The 17,618-nt window shown below is 35.3% G+C and overlaps 1 protein-coding gene across 4 annotated transcripts in view; it reads right to left on the bottom strand.

Moving 5' to 3' along the window:
• The window catches only part of PPP1R12A (protein phosphatase 1 regulatory subunit 12A), a 120,486-nt gene that overhangs the window by 66,860 nt on the left and 36,008 nt on the right, over positions 1-17,618 (bottom strand). For 3 of the 4 annotated variants that reach the window (XM_062016040.1, XM_062016033.1, XM_062016046.1), the window contains exon 2: positions 7,076-7,206. In XM_062016040.1, the coding sequence (XP_061872024.1) occupies positions 7,076-7,206 (131 nt within the window). Of the gene's footprint in view, positions 1-7,075; positions 7,207-12,079; positions 12,229-12,774; positions 12,901-17,618 lie in introns of those variants that run through there. The other variant, XM_062016054.1, reaches the window with a different exon arrangement.

Raw genomic sequence — 17,618 nt, 5'->3', positions numbered from 1 at the left:
CATTGTGCATCCTAGAGTGTCCAGCTCTCCTAGACTCCCTCAGTTGAACAAACAGCTATCAAATCAGTTAGGTCCTATAATTTCCTCTAATCCATCAACCTTATATTAACTAGTTATTTCTACCAGGTGGTTTTTATCCAAATACCAGATTGTAGCTACACAGTAGAAAAGTTTAAATTCTACCACATAATGACATGATTTTAAAAAGAGAATTTCACCATTAACCTAAACAACTTAGCGTTCCATTGTTCCTAGGATGTACATACAAGCAACAAGAACATGCTTAAAACACTATAATGCCACAGTACATCTTCATAAAAGAAAATGCCAGCTGATCCTAGCTTACTGATCTCCAAGTTCCTGCACTATTTGCTCTAGTTGGACTTAGATTTATCCTTGCAGATGTCTCATAAAAGTCTGTAGGAGGAAGAACTTCTTCTTGCTGACAAAGAACAAGCATCACATTTGGGAAGACTACCATACTAGCATGTTTTCTCTCCCATCAACATTTTTTTTCCCAATTTGTTCTTCCAGACAGAAATAAGGCAGCAAACAAATGAATTAACTGAAACAATCTTCTGAAGCCTGCAGTGACCTTTTCACAGCTCACAAAATAAATGTTGTATCTTTATCAGTGTTAACTTGTAAGAAGTCAGTTATTCTTCTAGAAGATCTGTTCTCTGTCATCAAGGAATAAATCTTCTTTCCCTGTTTTTATTTTGTCACATGGATTGTTTCGTAATATATGCTTCTGAAGTTCTCTTCTCATATTCTGAATGGGTTGCATCTTTGCTCCTCTTTTTCCATTTAATTCTGCTCCTCCAGTTAATGTTTCCTTGTGTCCTTTAAAGTAACATCTTGAATCCCAACAAAAAGGTTCACTCACCTTGTAGTGTCTCTATCATACCAAATCCTTTATCAGTTTGCACATGGTGTATATCAAACCACCAACTTCACCTTGTCATTCACAAATCCAAACTTCTGATTATCCTCCAGAGATCTATTTCTGAATGTATCACTAGTAACATCCCTTTATACTCAGATAAAACCATAACTGGGAACAAAGCTAAAGGAGATGGCAGCCACCTCTAGCATTTTTACCAGTCTGCTTTGCCTAAATATCTTGCTCTTCCAGGACTATAAGGGGTTACAGCAAAAGAGTTTATATTAAAAAAACTGCAGTAAGTAGTAGAATAAATGAAGTCTAATCTTAAATAGTTCCCACATTGCTGTGTGATTGCTGAGTAATGTAAGAGAGGGGCTAACAGCCCGTGAAGGAGGGAAAATCAAGGAGAGAAGGGAATGACTGCATTTTTCTGTAGCAGTTTCAAGTTAGATCACGAAGCATATTGTGAAACTGCACTGAATTCCCTTTCCTAGTTGTCGCCAGATGAGCAGGGGTACCATCCTTGTACCTTGGGCAGGAATCACTACCACCCAGTACCCACAGCAGTCCCTTCAAGGCAATCAGATCTAACCACCTATCACTGAATATCTATGTATTCAACTACAGGTTTGCAGGACCGTCTCTCACTCCTCCATACACTGACAAGGATCACTGATTTAGTCTTAATGGACTGTTACTAAAATAGAGACAACCTGGGACAACAGCTAACTGAGGCTTCAGCAAACTAGTTTGGCTGGGTTCACTTTCAGGTGTCTGGAGTCTGGAAAAACAGATGGGCATCAGCAGCAAGGCAGTGGTTACACAGAAGCCTTTTAAAGTCTGAGCTAAATACTAGTGGAATGAGGGGATACAACACAGGAAACCTTGGGCAGGAAGGAAAGCAGGTGAGATAGGTTTTACAGCAGTAGAGTTGACCAAGCTTCCTAAATGAACTGAGAGAGAAGACTCTGAACTTAGGAAGTTATTCTCAGCCTTTAAATATACTATAGCCTTTATTTACAATAAAGAAGGTATATTTTGAAACTGTGCCAAGTCTTAGAGCCTGTATGTGTACCTACATGTACCAAATATGCCTCTCAAACATAAAAGCAACCACACTGAGCTAGATCAAATATCCATTTAACATCTAGCCTGTCTCCAAAAGTGAGCACATCTCCTGTAAGAATAAAAATGAGGCAAATATATGCTACTTTTCCTGTAATACCTTTCCAGTCTCCAACTACTTTCTGAATTTTCTGAACCAGATCCCATTTGTATCTATGTATTCTACATTTGTATTTTTAATGTATCCATGTTCAGCAGATTTCTCATTCCTTGAGTCCGTGAGAAATTTTATTATCTACAGCAACATTGCCAACTGTTACTAAGATGTAGTGCCATCGCATGATGGCATAAAAACCCTTTTATTCCCTCAGAAGACTTCTCTCTCCCTCTCATGGTTTTGCACAAAAATGTAACTCTCACTGTCTTAAGTTATTTCTGAAAAATGCTTTCTTACACTTGCTGGAAGATCCACCTTCGTTCATTCTGGGGGATATTAAAAAGCATTTGTATTTAAGTAGTTAAATTGTACTGTAGCCTTTAAATACTTGCACATAAGCTTCAGAACACATCAACTATGCACTTAAAACTAGGAATGGTACAAAGCCCAGCAGAAAATACATTTTAAACACAAACTTTAGATCTTGAATAAAAAAGAGATTCTACCATTTGAGATTTGTTATACATTAAACTGGTTCAATACAAGCCAGAGAGAAATAACAAAGTAAGAATTTTTAAATTGTTTCTTAAATGTCACTTTGCATTATTTTCCTCCTCTATTACATTTTCTGCATTCTAAGAAGAATTTTTAAATTACTTGATAGTGAAATAATACACAAGCTTTTAAACTGTACAAGAGATCTATCAGATTAAAAAAAATCACTATATACATGCAAATAGTTTTACAAAGGTAAATTTAAGGGTCCAACCCATTCTTAGAGAATGCACACAAAATTTCTGTTGAAGTCTCCTGCATTGAAGTTTTTCTCCATGTAACTAATTTTCCAAAGCATTTGATGCTGGCTTTTTAATTCATACTAATATATTAGAGGAAAAAAAAGACTCCTTTGCGTAAAGCTTTCAGTATATGAAAAAAATAGAGAACAGAAAAAGAGAACATGATATACAAAATCCACTTGTTCTAGCAATTCTGAAGAATTTCAATTTTAAACATGTTCACATTGCAATTATTTGTAAGCTAATTCACATGACCATAAACTAGATGAACACTAAATTAAGTAGGCAATTCTAAAATTAAACTATTTGAAGAATTTTCAGTAAGCTGAAGTACTTCCAGAATTTACAGATTTCAGAAATAACAATGGAAACAAAAGAAGCGGTTGGCCTCCATGGCAGAGTTTCTGCTTTTACAGCACAACCTTCCATCTGCAACCAGCTGACATTTTATTTCCCACTACAGTATGTGTCCTTGCTGTATTTCAGCTGGTGGGCTTCTAAAAGACTAACTATTCTTAAACTGGAAGATGCATTTTTTAGAGACGAGATGTATATACAAACAAAGACATTTGTTACAAATGAGACGAAAATTGAAATGGGATGAGAGACACTGATGGGAGAAGATGCCACAGGACTGGTGAGTACAGAGAAGGATGGTGGGGGCAGAGAATAGATCTGCAGTGAGATGCCCATTAGCCAGACAGCACAATTACAGAAACAAAATAAAAATGCCAGTGAGTGGAGTCTATGCCACAAATTCACTCAGCCCATTTGCAATTCACATAGGATCAGCATCAAACATGACTGAAGTGGTGGCTCTCTGAGATATCCAGAGGGGGGTTTTTTTTAAGAAGTTCCCTACCACCTACATATCCTGATCTCCTCACAGATATCCAGCATATGGGTGCACTCACTCAGTAACATCTGAGTAGCAGTAGGTGCTACCTAAGAAGAATATGTACACTATAGAGCAAGAGAATCAGGTGTTCAGTGAAAGCACAGTGAGATGGGAAGGTTTCTGCACTGATCAAATGGGCAGGCACCTCTCTGTATTAATCCAAAGTGACTCCCAGTCATTCACATTTACTGTATGTTCACAATAGGAAATAGGTGTTAGTAGCAAATGGATGGAACACCCAGAAAAAACTGCTGAACTGTGAGATTGCTTGTATACTGATTCAATTATAAAAGCAGTTTAAACAGAAACTTTTCTCACTTGTATAATTAAGTACATTAACCACTCTAAATATAATCCTATGGAAGTCAAATAAGCAGCAGGAGAAGCAAAACTACAATAAAGGTTGTACCCTTACAATATGGGTACAATACTAGAAAGGTTTGTAATGATGTTTTTAATCATTATTTTACACTTTGAAAGCAGAACCAAAGTTTCACATCCTATTTACAGATCTGCAAACTGCAACACACTTCAGCTCAGTGATATTTCATAGACTCTAACCCTAGTGATGAATCATGCAAAAATTATCATGCAACACTAACAGAACTTCTGCTTTCTCTCCTTCTGTTTTAAGCATAGGAAATGACAAATACACATACATAAAGAATGTTAAGGTTGAAAGGTAAACATAGTCAACATACAGAGGACATATATACTGCTAGAAAGTCCCTAAATTACATTCTAAACATAGAAATGCATTGCATAACAGAAAATATCTCCATCTCCTTAAGATATAAATTTTTTGTTTCTTAAGACATAATTTTAGATTTTGGTAGATGAAAATCTGAAATAATGCTACTGTGCTACATTTTTCTTATGAATCATAAAAAATATAAACATAGTAAACAAAAGGATCTTACAGATTGTGCTATTTCAAGAAAAATAAATTCCAGCTATTTACATCTGATGGAACGCCTAAGAAGACTCAAGATGGCAGCAGAAGATGCAGAAATAGTAAATGAGTCTCCAATTTCAGAAGCTCTACAAAAGCTGTGCAACAGGCAGTTTCCACTGGAGGAAGAGACAGGGAAGCACAGGTCAGGCTCCCCTCAGCCCTTCATCAGGAAAGTCACTAAACGCCACAACTCATTTCCTGACTCTCTTCTCTCTTGCACCTTACAAGAAAACAGGAGATAAACAGAAGATGTTCTATACAAAAATACTAGTCTATATCACACAGGACAGAGAAATGACAACCTATTACCTGTAATCTTTTCAGAACTATATATATAAAGCTACATAATTTATGCAAATTAAAGATTCTCTTCCATGAACCAGAAAATTTAGTGCTAAAAATGAAACATATCAGATTCAGCTGCAGTCACATATAAACACACATTCTCATGCTTCTCCAGAAAGATGCATCCTCACTAAAGCAGATGCTGGACCCAATGTGTACTATGGGCCAAATAAAAATAACATTTATAACTTCTAGTAATGTATCGTAACATCCTTTTGTTTTCCCCCAATTTTGAAAATTCTGAGGTCAGTTTCATAAATAATTTAAAGCTGAGCTCTTAGAGAAGCAGTCTGAAGAAAATCTAAACTCTGTGGGGCCTCATTAGATAAAAATATTGCTCCATTCAGGTCAGGTCACCCTTCATAGCTGTATGTGGAAATTTGTTTCAACAGCTTAACTTCGAAACATCTCGCACCTTAAAAACACCGCTCTTCTGACAGCTTAAATATCACACATCCTCAGGATTATATATACTCAAATAATCTCATTTCTTTAAAGGATATCTATAGAAAATACGCACACAGAACCTGTCCCAGTCTGAGAGAATAAAAAACAGATGCAGTCTTCAGCAATGTTACGGATTTCAGATACTCATGTCAATAACGAAAAGCTGTCTTGTGGACAGGGACATTGCTCTTTTTCCCCTGAACATTTGCCTACATTTGTCTACAATGCCAAAACAAGACCATTTATTCATCTTTTTCCTATTTTGTGAAAAAAGGCAGGTGTTTTACCTCCACTAAACTGAAGAAAGACTTGTATTATCTGAGTTTGTAGGGAAATTCTTGTCATAGCATAGGTAATAAGTAAAAACTTCCATCATGCATACAAGGGAGATTACAGCATCAAACATCTGCATAGCATAGAAAGGCAGATTACTGAAGTTAGCAGTCACATAGCATCCCAGTTACGAAAAGGACATATAAGGTACTTTAATCTATGAATATCCAAAAACAAATTTCATAGTGAAAACTACATACAAGAGTCTCAAGGATTTTTCCTTCTCTTTAAGGTTCAAGAAATTAAATCTCTCAAACATACAGAACATCAATAAACGATCTCCTAAACTTCCAAATGTCATCTTTCACCATTGTAATTAGAACAGTGACATAATTACATGATAAAATACTACTTTCTATTTTCTCTGAGTCATAGACCAGGTAAGACATTACACTGAGTTTAGCAGAATTAATAAGGTTTGCATTTACCCAAAGGTTGTTTAGAAAGACAATGTTACCTTCTTTACTGCAAGAACAATATACTGAATAATATATCCTACACATTTTCTCACATCAATCATTACTTCAGGTTAGAATAGACAACCTCTGGACAAATTTGATTTTAACACATCTTCAGTGGCTCTCAAAAGGCTTCAAGAATAACAACAAAACCACTCCTGGAATTTATTAGTGAGTGAGCTTTAACTAATACAGAATCACAGATACGCCATAACAGGCATCTAACTTCAACTGTAATATTTTGCTCTACAGACAAAATAATTAGCAAAAGTCACCACTTTATATCACACCTGAAAAATGAAAGTTTCAAGACTGCAAATACAATTGCAAAATTAATCTCCTATACACAGGTTTACCCCAGTATAATGTTTCAGACTACTAATGAAATGTAAATTCAAACTTTCCCCCATGCTGCTTCCCATAACAACCAATGCACAGAAGAAAATACTGTAAAAAAAAACCCCAAAACATTTGAGAATCATGAACAGTCTTCAATGTCTACATCTTACATCTACCTAAGATACAATGTAAAAAAGCTAGACGGAGAAAATGCAATGCACAAATAGTTACGCCTACAGCATACTTCACAACCAATGCACAATATAAAGGCATTTCTCACTACATGTCCCTGAGGCAACTAAAATGACAATTTATGAATGCCACCTGCTTGTATTGCCCCATAACAACGTATTAGTAAAATATGTGTATTTGAAAAATAGAGAAAAATGTCTTACTCTGCTATATCAAGATATCCACAGGAAGCAGCTGCATGTAGAGGTATCCAGCCTTCATTATCTGGTTGATTAATATTTGCTCCATTTTCCACCAGAAATTTCACCATATCTACGTTATCATCTATACAAGCCTATAAAGAAAGAAAGATTTAAGAAATGAGTTCATAAGCTGTTCTAAAATACTGTGCATCTTTAAGCAACATCTTAAGGAAAAAAGGTGAGTATTTTCAGGTCTGATGAGGGAGTAGGTTTTATTTGTTGGGGTTTGACAGCAAGATAGGAAGAACTTGAGAGTAAAGCAGCAGGTGTTATAGATTTGCAAAAAAAAAAATCCTTAAACAAATTAATTCAAACAGAGTTTAATGAAACCAACATGTACAATTTCCTCAGGAAAATTTGTTCCAATTTGCTGAGAAGCCATTTACAATCCTAACTGCAACCTTATTCTCCAGCACAAAGTGGTTCCCTTTATAAAGCCCCACAGGCCCTTGCTCCATCCCTGGCTCAGCTCAGTCACTTGAGTGGATATTATAATTGAATAAACAGCTACACCATGAAGTAGAATTGTTGTGACCAGGAAACAGGGAGCAGTCTGAAAAACAATACCATAGTATGGTTTTAATTATAATGCTGTTGAGACTAAGGAGTATGGGAGGGGATGCTACCTTTGCATTTCAACATCTCCTGCTGTTTTCAACTGCAGAATATTCTATACCACTGTATATCTTTTAGCAGTCTATTCATCATTGCTGTTTATAAACTTACTTGAGAACCAATTTGGCACATTGCAAAAATATTATCATTTGTACACATCTCTTAATTGGCAAGCAAAGAGTATTGCCCAGACACAGAATTACTGCCATTCTCCAGATCTCCATCTTGACTGGCTCCTATTTTGCTTTTCTTCTCTGCCTTTGAGTATTTTTCTCACAGGGTGCTCAGTTTTCTTGCCAACTTCCATACTGCTGCCCTTAAAAGGGCAGAGCAACAGAGGGAAAAGTCCCTCTGCATTTCAGGACAGCAAGGACTCAAAACAGCTAGACCCCACAAGGCTGGTATTAATTTTCTACCTTAATAAATCAACAATACCACATAACTTGACGGCCAAAATGAGGATTTTTACTGCTGGGCTTCTAAATCCTTCTAGAGAATTATATGTCTAATTAAATGTAATTAAGGTATAAAATTTACTTTTCAGAAATCTCCTACAGCAATAAAGACTAAAAATTATACTCTGCTTCATTATGGCAAAATCCTTCAGATTTCCTTATTTAAGCAATTATGCCTTCCAAGATGAATCCTGAAGCCTTCCTCCATTCTGTAGTGCTGCTGAGGCAACAGCTACGCTGTGAGGGAGATGTGCTGCTGCCCTGTTTAACCAGACAAACAATAACAGCAACAAATTATCCCTTTTCCACCCCATTTGCTTCAGTTAGGTACAAAGTTAAGGCTTTGTTTAGAATGTAACACAAAACTGTTTTAACAACCAGTGTCATCTGGACTTGTTCGACCATAAACTGGCAGCTAGACTGCAACTAGATTGCAGTGCATTGCTTGCATTATTTGTCTCCCAATTAAAATCCAAAAGATATTCTTGAAAGAAGGCATTCATATAACATTCGTACCTTTTCAGGTATTCTTTAAAATTGTCTTCTGGAAGGATTTAAAAAAATGATGTTTTAGTCATATCCATCCCTAAAATCAGCAGTTCTTTTAAGAAAATAATTTATGATCATGCCCCAACAATAAAACCTATAAATTCCTCAAGTATATTGTCTTCCATTTCCTCCACTTATCATCAGTGTACAATGCTTATATGAAAGAAAAGAATTGCCTCTCTTTGCAAAGCATTTTGTTACTTAAATGAAAAGGAACTAAATTGAAGACATAACTCAGTCTAGAAGGAAAACAAATTCAAGAAGCATAGATCTTTACATTTAACAGAAACACTAACCAAGCCATATTTTACGTGCGACATAGCCAGTTTTTCTGGATATCCAATTTGCCTGACCATTGATATCCTATGTACATCCTAATGTTCATCAGTTTATTATAAGGAAAATAAATTTTGTATCAGAAAATTTTGAAACTGCCTAAGTGTTTTTAAAAAATTAATATTATATTTCAATATGCTGGACACATGTATATCTTAAAATGATAAAAAATCATAACATGTGGGAAAAAAATCTTAAAATTAATTAGCACTATTAAAAAAAAAAAAAAGTCTGACCATCTGGTTGCGACACAACTGAACGCAGATCAATCCTTCCCCTATTTCAAGTATACATAAGAAAAACTGGCAAGGCATACTCATAAAAATACGGTTGCTAAGTGAATCAAAAGCTTACATATGCAGCACATTAAAAGACATATGACTAAGTGGCTAAAAATATTTGTCCAAATTTGGGCAGTTTAATGTGCCATACATGGCAAGAATCAGGAGAGCTCTAACACACTTCTCCTGTATTATCAGAGATGGCACATTCATGACAAGCAAAGAAAAACAATCCTTGAGATTACGTATATTAGGATAGTAGAGTAACTATTAAGATAATAAAAGAATTTATTTGCACATTCAAATGGGACAATACTGACATTACCAGTGACCACATTTGTGATATTTAAATAATGTTCCTCATAACTACTTATACAATCTAAACAACTGTTCTAATAATTCTATTGCGGAACAACAGGAGCCACAGAAGCTGAAGTTGATGGAATGGCTGATAGTTGTATAATTTAAAAAACGTGATCTTTGAGCTTGCTTAAACAAAGTTTTCTTAAAAATGAACACTGTACCCAAAATATTTTATGGAAAACACACTGGCCTGCAAGAAAGTTGTTATCTACCTTAAATTGAAGAAGAAAAGCAAATGCAATTGATCCTATTGCTGAACAACAGGTATATAATACCTGTTAATAATATTTCTCTTTGTCCCCTTTTTCCCCTTAATGACACTGCAGGCAGGTGTTTTACAGACTCTTATCACTCTCAGCACTTTCCATATAAAAGAAACCTCTTGACAATCAGTGGATACCTTAAGTCAGAAAGGCTAGGAACAAATGTTATAGAAGAAATTTTATCTCAGTGTTTTTCCATTTCTACTCTGCTTGTCATTGCACTATCTTTGTAGTCACTTCTAAAAGCAATATTTATCAAGTGACAGAAGTGCCTCTGTTATTAAAGACTGACGTCTCAGCCCCAAAAGGAGAGAGTGTTGGAACTACATGATAAACTTAAAGCAACAGCCTCTGAAAAGTCTGCCCTTTTAGACCTCAGCTGGAAAGTTATTTACAAATGAAAAAGCAATGTACATGCAAGATGTAAATAAAAAGAGTTCCACTGATGTTACAGTGATTCAAAAACATAAATTCCCATGACAACTACTGTACCAGTCTCTGTACAGAGGACAGATAACCAGAGACTTTTCTCTTCTAAATCTGTTGCAATCATTCTAGGATTAATTTTGGTGCTTGGCATTCATCTCTCCATCCCCTGTATCTCCCTTCATGGTCCTTAGTTCCCACCTAGAGCTTTAAATATCACTTAGTGAAACAACAGGTCATCCTAAAACTCTTTACAAGTGTGTGCTAATCACCATATCTGCAGAGCATACACACCAGCCAGGTTCTACAGCAATCAGAAGAGCATGGGAGCTCACACGCAAGACTCCTTTCATCCCATGCACTGTTTTTACTCTCAACTCCATTCCCAGCCTCCACAAACCAGTACAAAGGCAGCATTTCAGCATGAAGTGCTCATTACTCTGCCAAACTTGATGGAAGTTAGCCAATGAGCCCCAAACAGAACAGCTGGACAGTCCAATCATATAAACCTCACTTCCTTTGGGAACTAATTTAGATACTAGGCTAATTAGTCATAAAGGAAGCAAAACAAAACAAAGTTGATAATACAAAGTCTGGTTACCTTTTCTGATACGAACAGAAATGAAATCTCAAAGGAAGTATCTTAAGGCCCAGAAAAGAAAACAGCTTTCTATCCATACAACAACCTGAAACCTGGACTGCAAAGACCAGCAAAGATCAACAGCACTCAGCTCCCACACACATGAACCCTAGGTATGTTCAGCTTGTCCCAGAAACAACATTTTAAATTTTTACCAGAAATACTTTCTGATCACTTGGAAGAGGATAACCAGATGCCTGCTGAACATGCTAGATATTCACTGTAATCACCATGACTTTGTATTCCAGTGCAAGTGACACGTGACTTAGCCACCTCTCTTTACTACTAGGTGTTAAGTACATAGGTGAAGGGTAGCCCTAAGTTAGTAAGTAACCTTAGAAATAGATAGCTTTAAAACACAGATCTAGAATGCTTGCTCCCTAAGAGAGTATCCACCCAAAGAATTCAACAGACAGTACTCCTCCCCAGAAGACAGGAAAAACAAGTTTGTATTAAAAAAAAAAAATAAAAAATCAGAAATCTTGTAGAGAAAGAGTCACTGAAACAGTTAAGACTACTGTCCTATATGCATACAGCAAAACTATACATTAAGTATACTTCACCTCCTTATGGACTGCAATTTTTATTATTTTTCATCAATTATGAGATCTAATGAAGTAATGGCACCTAATGAGGTTTAGATGTTTGATTTTTTTACCGGCAATTTCTAGATAGAGATTAAAACCTCCTTTTACTGTTACCTGATTAGCATCCTGATCTATTCCATGATTTAAGATATTTTGCCTCTAACAGCAGAAGCTAAACATTGTGTATTTAAGCTCTGTCATCACATTTCATTTTTCTTTATTTGCTCTTAGTACAGAAAGTAGTCAAAAACATGAATATGGAACACTACATTAAAGGGATAACACAAGCCAAACAACTATTTTGAATTCCTGTGGAAATGCTGGAAACAGGAGAAAGACTTCAGGCAGTGGCCTGGAGAACACTTTATCCCTTCCTTTGATTTATCTAGTGAACCAAGTCCAGCGAGTCCAGTGGAACTAAGCAGGACATTAACATCTTTGTTAACGTACCCGGGAATCAAATAAAGCGATGGCATCCACACCTAGCAGCAGAGCTGGTTAAAAGCGGTTCCTGTTCTCTTCACCCTGGATTGCTTGTTCCCTCTGCCATCACATACCACACCCTTATAGCTATGCCGACATACTTTGCTGAACTGGATCTAAAGTGGATCAGAAAAGCAATTAGAATTTAAAATTAAATAAAATAAGAAAAGGACTATTATCTTTATCTGATTAAAGCAGAATTCTTTGCTTTGATTATATTAAAATGGTTTTTATAGTCAGAGAAGAAGCCTTCTGAAATTCATCTTCATGTCCTAATTTCACTATCAGAGAAACAAAATTTTGTTTTACTGTTAATATCACCCATTACAAATCCTGTGATAAAAGTTTCTTGTTTCCAATTGACACTTTTAAAATAACACATTTCTAAATTTGCAACTACTTCTACCACTCTCACTTTTAAATTTACGACACATTTTAGCCTACTTTCTCATTTGGCTAGACTTCCTAAGGAAATCACATTACTCACTCTGTCTACCTGGCTGTCCTCCCTCCCTCAGAAATTGCACTGAAATTGAGACAGGAATAGAGATTAAAGAGAATGAAGCTCACTACACGTCATGAGGTGGTTAAAGGACAAGTCCTCTAAAATAATGCTGCTACAGAGCAGTTCACTGTGTGAACTTAACAAATACTGCTCCTACCTGAGTCCTCTTGCTGGCCATCCAGAGAGCTCAGCACCACCAGATAATCCTCACAGTTTGAGCACAGACCTCAGTCTGCAATGATTTTTGCCCTCATGAGTAAAGGTTTTGTTAGGACAGAGGACATTACAGTTCACTAGTCACACTGTTTATGAACATCTCTTGTTCATCTTCACTCTCCTTGGGGAAAAAAAGAATAAGGTTACATATTGCAATTCTTAATCTTATTTTTTTCTTTCAATAAATCACTAACTGAGAAAGTATAAGAAGAAATTTGGTCAAAAGTACCAAAGCAAGCTTGAGCAACATTTTCCACTTATATTTATGTTGCACACTAATTAAGAACACAGCACAAACAAGTGAAGTGGCGTTAAGGTGTATTAAATGAAAGCATAAGCTTTATCTAACTTCCAAGCTATGGATTTGAGGTAACTCAGTAGCTAAAGACATTAGAACAAAGAAGAAATGTTTTTTTTCCCATTTTCAATTTGTTCATAGATTATTGATTCAATGTTTCTTACACAGTATAACATCTTAAGAGTCTATTATTAGTACTGACAATGTCCTAAGACTCACTGAATTTTTGGGAACACTTCCAGACTAAAAGGTAATAAGAATGAACAACAAATTAGGTCATGAAATAATAGTGATTATTACACTTATTTACTATTTAAGGAATCATTATAAAAGCCTCTATTTCACATTTGCTGATAATTCTTTTTAATATAGTACCTACAGTATGGAAAGGCTGGTATTGATGTTCACCTTTATGGTAAGAAACAGGACAGTTTTGGTGTTGTAATAGAACTTCGGGCATTAATCTAGTATTACAGATGACAAATACTGTACTTAATTTCATAATTGAGCAACATTTCCAATGTTCATTTAGTCAACCCACAAGTGCAGAGATACATAGTATTACTCTGACTCACCAAAAAGTAGAAGTGTACCGACAAAATCTGGTTTTAGGATTTAATATCTTACTCTTTCAAAGCATACTGACGAGTAAAAATGGAAGTTTACCATGCAAATGTCCTTCATAAACCAGTAATATCTTTTTGCTACACTAGTATTATTTTAGTTAACTTGTTTGTAAATACTGTGTGTATAATACATATGTGTGTTATTTTCAGTTGAGAACGTCCTACTATTTAAAATCTGGGAGAGCTGGTTCACACAGAATTGTTAAAATGACAGTCCAATAAGTCAAGTTAACAAATCACTCCAAGAGCATCTCATTGCTTCATCAGGTTCTCTCACTTTCCAGATTATTGTTTGTATTTCTCTCACCCCAGAATATGAGTCAATCTTGGCATAAATACCAATGTCAAACCCTTTTCCTCACTGCCAGGCAACAAACTTTTCTCCAGAGAAATTTCTTGGAATGGTTTCACTTCTAAGAGCAGAAAATGAGAGTCCTTTTAGACACCTGCAAAAGTAGGTGGGCAAGGCACTTTCTCCTAAGAAGAAAACACTACTTGAGGCTGATGCAAGGTTTCATGTCCATTCTAGTCTCATTGGGAAGGCATGCAGAGACTATTGAAACTAAATACCCATTAACCATCATTACTTAATTTGAATGCCACAGACCTGTCAAACATTGACAAAAATAGACAAATCATTGCAGAATTCAAACTTCTCTAGCTATTAATTCCACTTCATGTAAACATTTTGTCATATTCATATCTCAGCAGACGTTCACTTAGATTTTATTTCAACTGCAAGAGGTGGATAAAACCAGAAGCTATACAGAATTGATACTTCTTTAGCTTGTTTACTCAGTAAGAGCATAATGTAATTTCTATACTACAATTCCGCCTTGTTTTCTCTGTTACACTGAACTACTAAATTAATTATATGCCCTTAAGCTTTGTGAGTTTGTAATTTATCGTTAAACCTGTAAATTTAATTAAGGGCACTACTAATGAAAAACACTAAAATCTAGAGCTGTTGAGACTGAAAATCTACATGTTATAAAACTGATTTCATTGGGATTTTCCACAATTTAAACCTTAATGAATGCTTAATCATAGTTCTTAATTGAGACTGTAATGAAATACATATATTTTAGTGGTTTTAGCATGTTTCAAGTACAGATAGAATTATTCTTGTCCTCTAACCTTCTGCCGAGATAAATAAGGGGAAGATGAGAGCTGGCCGTAACATGTTATTTACTATAACCAGAGATGCTGCCATTCTTGTTAGCACTCCCAGTAATGGATCAACACTCTGACAGACTTTATATGGATAAAACACTCCAGTCTAATGCCTGCTTTCCTTGTTTTGCTGAAAAAAACACGAACTATTCCAGGCTACTGTGTATTAAGCGCAACTGTACTTTCAAATAAATATTTGTTTTCTTTTTTAGCTGTATGCAAATCTATTTTCAGGAACATTTCAAATTCCCACAGTAAAAGTTATCTCATAATTAAAACTACTATACTAAATGTTTAGGATTAAATTTTAATGGTACTCATTTATTTAAATCCAAAGGAAGATCTCAAGACAATCCTCTAAAAAAAAAGAAATAGAAAAATCCTGCCAAAAAACGAAATGTCAGGAATGCTAGTCCTCATCAAAATTATTTAGAAGAGATCAAACTAAACAGCATTTAATGACTAAAATACTGATATTGGAGCAGATCTCTTTGCCTGAATGCCCTTTTTTTCTCCTGGCTCAATATATTGACATGAAGTTGGTGAAGATACTGGACAAGAAGGAATCAACGAAGCAACTTTTGCTTGAGCTTCATACAAATGAGAATCTCCATTAAACGTATGGTATTCTCAACATAAGCTGAGAAACAATAAACAGAACAGAAAGAATTCTATTTTAAAATAAAACCAGTACATTCTGTGAACAACAAAACTTCCTTTTAAATGTAGATTCAGGTTTCTTAGCTTTATAAGCACACTGCAGGTGAAAGAGTATGAGTTTACTGACCAAAATGTAAAAAGGAAGATCTGACTTACAGTATGGTGTTAAAGCTAGTATGATGTACAAATTCACAAGCTGTCTTGAACCCTGAAGGCTTAGGCAGGTAGGTACATACCAATTATGTATGACAGTCTCATTTTAGTTACACATTGTTGAAACCTATGCCATTTGTCCAGCAAAGCCAAATCCAGAACTGAATTTCAGATTCATTCATTTCACAAATGGCTTTCTCACTCTTCTGACCTGTGCCTTCACAGTTTAATTTCTGAAGCAATTTCAACAGTTGTGGCTGAAACAGCATGCTACTAGGACACTGACATACAACTTTCCACATCTACCTCCTAACATGTACAGAGACAGTCTTTATTCATTGAAACAAAATGTTTTTCAAAAGTAAACAAAAATTTAATACTGTAAAAAGTACAGTGCCATTATGCAGCTATGCTTTCACTAAGCATTTGTTGTTATAATTTTGGCAGACAGTGATTAGTTTTCATGGTCACACAATGTGTAATTATTAGATTTGAGAAGGAGAAGGCAGTGTCATATAGTAGATGTATTTCCCTCCCAGTCAAATTTAAGAATAAGTCAATCCTATTTCAAAGACTTAATTTTTTCCATGAGTAAACATAATCTGCTTTTAAGCATATGGGCAACTAAACAAGTTCATGTGCCTTAGCAGCTCTTCAGTTCAAAACCTCTAACATACTGATACCTTCCAGTATGTGTTCTTAACCAAATTAACCACTTAGTAAAAAAAGACATCAAGAAAACTTACTAGAAGAATCTGTTTACATATACAAACAGGTTTGCTCACTTTTATGTTCCTTGGATTAAATATAAACCACATGTGTCAAGTTTCCTTTTTCTTCTTCTTCTGACTATCACCTCTACAGAGCTCCAAGTTCTTTAGAGAGGAAAATTGTGGTGCCTCGGAAGAAAGCAAAACTACATCTATCATCACTCCACTGTGAACTCTTACAGGCTACACTAGCAATCTAGTTGTCATGTGGCACTCAATCGTCTGCTTTAGCAGGATCTCGGGGAAGTTTTCATTGCTTTCTAATTTTAAACAAGTGAAGTCACAAAGCTAGGTAGAATAAAGGTAGTGACACTGAATTTAACAAAAACATTGATAACTCTTCATCCCATCAAGGGAAAACAAAAAAACCCTCACTTGTTGATAGAGCACAATAAACTAACCAAGACATTTTTTTGTGTGCTTACTTTCCTACAACACGTTACTGCTGACAACAGAAGGAAACTGAGACTACAGGTACAAAAAGGCAGTAAGACACTCAGACTTGTAACTACACATCTATGAAAGCTTCAGTCAATTGGCACATCCCATGTGTGGTTCACCTTCATCATTATACAATATCTTCGTAGTAAAAGTATATTTTTAGTAACCTCACAAGGCTGGTATCGTTCAGAGGTTTCTTCCTCCTTAACTAAAGGAATTTATGTAAATAAGCAACTAATCTATATAATTGAATTTAACAGAATAAAAAAGTGTCTGTGAAATAGGAATGATATGTCAGTTTAGATTTATATACATTCTATATACAAAATTTAATATAATCCTGTCATACCTAATGGAAACAAGAATTAAATTAGAAATGGCATTTTGAATTGCTTAAACATTAATTAAATTATCTTAAATGTACTAAATACACATTTATCAAACCCTCATTTTTCCTCATCATTTTATGTCTTTATGAAAAATTCTATTGGTACTCCTGCTTTCTGTTACTAGATTGGGAAAAGAAAAGCTGTTCTTCTTTAATACAATTCTCAATACATTTTTCAAATTATGATCAAACTTATGAGTCACTAAATTGACAGATAAATTGGAAGGCATTTTCAGCTCTCAAAAAAATGCTATTAAGTCTCTGAACTGACATAGA

This window comes from Colius striatus, chromosome 1 (assembly GCF_028858725.1).
Source record: "Colius striatus isolate bColStr4 chromosome 1, bColStr4.1.hap1, whole genome shotgun sequence".
Lineage (NCBI taxonomy): Eukaryota > Metazoa > Chordata > Aves > Coliiformes > Coliidae > Colius > Colius striatus.
This window is presented reverse-complemented; position numbering and strand designations above follow the sequence as displayed.